This window comes from Nicotiana tabacum, chromosome 7 (genome assembly GCF_000715075.1).
Source record: "Nicotiana tabacum cultivar K326 chromosome 7, ASM71507v2, whole genome shotgun sequence".
NCBI lineage: Eukaryota > Viridiplantae > Streptophyta > Magnoliopsida > Solanales > Solanaceae > Nicotiana > Nicotiana tabacum.
This window is the reverse complement of record NC_134086.1, coordinates 158,618,005-158,622,343: the sequence shown is the minus strand read 5'-3', so window position 1 is coordinate 158,622,343 and position 4,339 is coordinate 158,618,005. Positions and strand designations below refer to the sequence as shown.

At 33.3% G+C, this 4,339-nt stretch overlaps 1 protein-coding gene across 1 annotated transcript; it reads left to right on the top strand.

The window, feature by feature from the left end:
* The first annotated feature begins 605 nt into the window (after positions 1-605).
* Positions 606-2,559, top strand: LOC107792482 (uncharacterized). Its single transcript, XM_016614699.2, has 4 exons — positions 606-979; positions 1,515-2,065; positions 2,159-2,300; positions 2,454-2,559. Exons 1-4 carry the CDS (start codon positions 606-608, stop codon positions 2,557-2,559), a joined length of 1,173 nt encoding a protein of 390 aa, XP_016470185.2.
* Positions 2,560-4,339: the final 1,780 nt, after the last annotated feature.

Below are 4,339 nucleotides of genomic sequence, written 5' to 3'. Positions count from 1 at the left end.
AAAAAAAGACGTGAATTATGGAAGTCCAACTAATAAGTTATTGTATTTAACTGTATTCAAGAGTTGTATCATTGAATACAGTAACGCATATTCCTTAAAAAGGGGACCTTTCAACTAATTTAAAATGGAAAGAAAATCAATTTAGCAAATAGTTTCATAATATAACTCAACTAACACAATTATATCATTCATAATTTGTATTTCTCCCTTCATTAAAGATTTTCCATTCGAAAGTATCCAAAAATAGAGCAATTTGTGGATTTTCAATTCTCCCTTATTTATTTTCAGTTCCTTTGTTACAGTTCGTACAAAACAATTTTCAACCAAGAAAAATCGAGATTGATACAATTGTATACAGAAATACGTTCAAATTCGATTTTGCATATGACAAGTTTAACAGTTTTATTGCGTCATTCTAGAAAGTGGAACAGTGAGAGTAACTACGTCGATTATTCGATTGAGGGAATACTAATAAAGGAGTAGCGTCATATAATAATGTGGTTGCGTCAATTTCTAAGCAACTGGACATAGATTTGAGCTCAAAGACCATTAAAATTCAATACAAAGTAGAAGGAAATTGCACGCCAATAGAAATACACAATGATATGAGTTTTAGGGTGTATGTAGAGTTGAAAAAAGAGAACAGAGAATTCAGGATGTATCATTTGTGCATAACAACAATTGACAAAGAAGTTGTAGCCGGAGGTAGTTTAATTCAAAGCGACATTGTCCAAATGGACGAAGCAGTTCAAAGGTATAATTTCGCCACAGATGATACCATTGCCCTTGATGTTGTCAATTCAGGCGAACCAATTGGGGTGTTCGAACTGGACAAAAATTTGATAATTTCAAAAACAAATCAAAGGGAGGTTATGGTTGGACAAGTATATAAGGATAAAGCTACATTGAAAGAGGTGATGGATCATTACGCTATATCAGAAAGGTTTCAATTTCGGGTTGATAGGTCTAATGCAATCAGGTTTGAGTGTTCTTAAGTATTCATTATTTTTTTGTATATTGTATTTCTGGTAGGACTTGTAAAACGTATGTAGGTATATTTAGTTGTATTTGTGAATTTTTACTTGACCTTCTCTGTTGTGCATTTTTATTTATTATGTATTAATAATACATGTATTGTTGTGGAGCATTACGCTAGTACAGAAGAATTGAATGTAAAATCAAACTGTATGTAGATGTATTTAGCTCTATTTGTGCATTTTTACTTGACCTTAACTGTTGTTCTTTTTTTTATTTTTATGTATTAATAATACATGTATTCTTGTGGATTACAGTGGCTCTAACTATTTTTTATTAAATGTATTAGTTGTATTTAAATGTATGCTTATAAGTATAAGTGTATTCAGACATGTTTAAATGTATAACAATGTATATATTTGTGTTGTATACTACTCTCTCTATATATATAAACATGCAATAATATATTCAAATGTATATGAGTGTATTTTTTGTAAGCATTTATACTGATCATATGTGTAATAATAATTTCTTTACAGTTATGCATTATTATGTATGTCAGAAGATTGTGAATGGAGGTTTAAGGCTTCTAGCATTAACAAATTACAATTATTCAAAGTGAGAGAGTTCAATGATAAGAATACATGTCCGTTGAAGGATAAGGTGTATGAGCAACGTCAGGCAAGTAGCAGCCTTATAGGTGGTATGATTAGGCCAAAGCTTACAAATCATAAGAGGAAATACATCCCAAAGGATATAATTGATGATGTAAAAACAGATTTAGGTGTGGATGTTAGTTACATGTTGGCATGGCAGGCTAAAGAAAAGGCAATGAATTTTTTGAGAGGTGAACTGGCTGATTCATACAATAAATTACGAGGATACTTGTATACAATGGATATTACATATCCTGGTTCGCATATTAGAATGGTAAAATCCCCACAAAATGAGTTCAAGTATGTGTATATATCCTTGTATGTCTTTATAAAGGGGTTCAATCAATGTAGACCCATTGTGATTGTGGATGAAAGCCACTTAAAATCGTATTACAATGGGACTTTCGTCTTGGCCAATACTTTGGATGGTGCAGGTAAGTATGCTGATTATAATAAAATATTATAATATTACTGCATATTAAATATTAAAATACATATTTATAATATGTATGCAATTTTATTTACAGGTCATATACTTCCACTAGCATATGGTGTTATTGATTCAGAGAACGGTGCTGCTTGGACGAGGTTCTTTGAGCAATTCAAGAAAGCATATGGGGAGAGGGAAAGCATGTGCATCGTTTCAGATAGGAACGAAAGTATCATCAAGTCTGTATCAAGAGTGTATCTAACTGTACCACATTTTGCTTGTATATGGCATCTTTGGAACAACGTATATAAAAAATTCAAAAAGAGTCATTAAGAGTTGAGCGAGATATACTTTTCGATGGCAAAAACATACATACGGGCTGAGTTTGACAGTCTAATGGAGAAGGTGGAGAAGGTAGATATTAGGGTGAAGGAATACTTGGAGTTAGCTGGATACGAAAAGTGGGCTAGGTTGTATGCACCTGTCAACAGGGGATGAACAATGACGTCAAATATTGTTGAGTCAATCAATGCCGCACTTGTGTCAACAATGGAATTGCCAATATACGACCTCCTCGAAGAAGTCAAGAAAATGTTTTGACGTTGGAATTGCAACAATCGTAAAAAAGCTCTATAGACATACACAACGGTTGGAAAAAAATACCAGGAGATGCTTACCTTGAATGAGGCAATGTCTACACAAATGACTGTAAGTTGCCTTTTATTTATGTATTTGTTTCTTATATGTATCCATGGTACAAGGTATTTAACTGTATATATTTCAAGGTAGCAATGAAAGTTGTATCATATATTCATTCAAAACTACTCTCTAATATTTTGCCAGCATTCATATAGTATGTATTCTAATATATTCAATATATTTAACTGTATATACATGTATGTCTTTGAATTCTGTATGTACAAATATGTTTGTATCTAATACAGTTGTATTTTAATACAATATATATTGTGATTCTTAAATCTAAATAAAGTTCTAATACTCTATATTAAAATCATATTTAATACGTCTATTCTTTGATATATATATATATATATATATATATATATATATATATATATATATATGCTTGTTTAAGATTGAGTTCAGAATAGATTATAGAACATTAAGTCTAAAAATTAAAAAAAGAGATTTCCTTCCTTTTTCTCATAAAAGTATTCATTAAGATAAAAAAAAGAGGAAAAAATGAGAACGTTATTTTGTTTACTTTATTCTCGATCTTCCCGAACTACACAAAGATCTGATTCATGTGGGGTCATGATACATAGGCAACCTACATAGGGTTCGATCGAATCATTTTTTTATTATAAAAAGAAAAAGAAAAGAGGAAAAAAGAAAAAGAAAAAGGATGAAATTATGGTATGTAAAAAATGAGAGGAAAGAAAAGAGTGATAATTAAAAAAAGGAAGGAAAATGAGCGAGCAAGTGCTAGAAAAGAAACGAAAAGAAAAGATTGAAGGGAACAAATTGGGATGATGCCAAGTGACCTGGTGACCCTCGAAGTTATTCTAGAACCATTAATTGTTGCTAGGTGCATTGCACGCAATGCGATATTTTTAGCTGTTAAATGCCCTAATGCTAACAGGATGACCCCATTTTGTTCCCCTTTGTTATCTTCATTGAGCAGAAGAGCGGTTGGTTTGTGGTTCTTAAGGTAACTCATCCATACAACACAAGGTCAAAGAGCAAGGTAGTCATGGTTGGCAAAGAGTTGAACACGGGTGTTACTGATCCGTCTAAGGAGATGGTTGAGTCAAAATTTGAGTTGAAAGAAGAGGTCTTAAGGTTGAAAGGACAGATGGCCGAAATATACCAAGCCTTGATTAGTGGGCGTCCTTCACCATTATTTCCCACTAGCTACCCTGAAAGCCTTGTTACCATTCCGCTACTGTCACAAATCTAGATTCCCACTACTGCTGATATCTCCCCACAATCTTTTCACACTCCACCCGTCAAAACCACCTCATATCCCGCTCCTTTGACCACTCATATTTTTGTAGCTCATCCACCTGCTACCTTTTCTCGATCCTCTAGCGATACTATATTCAAAATCCCCGATGCCCAACACTATGCTCCAGAACCAATTTTCAAGATCTCGGGTCCATACTCTTACGCTCCTCATTTTGAGCCTCCGGTTGAGACTGCAAAGCCTTCTGAGACAGTGGAGCAAGATGAGATATCCAGAAAGCTGAAAGTTTTTAAGATGCCAAAGTTTAATTTGTATGATGGGCGGGGAGATCCAGTAGCCCACCTAAGGGGT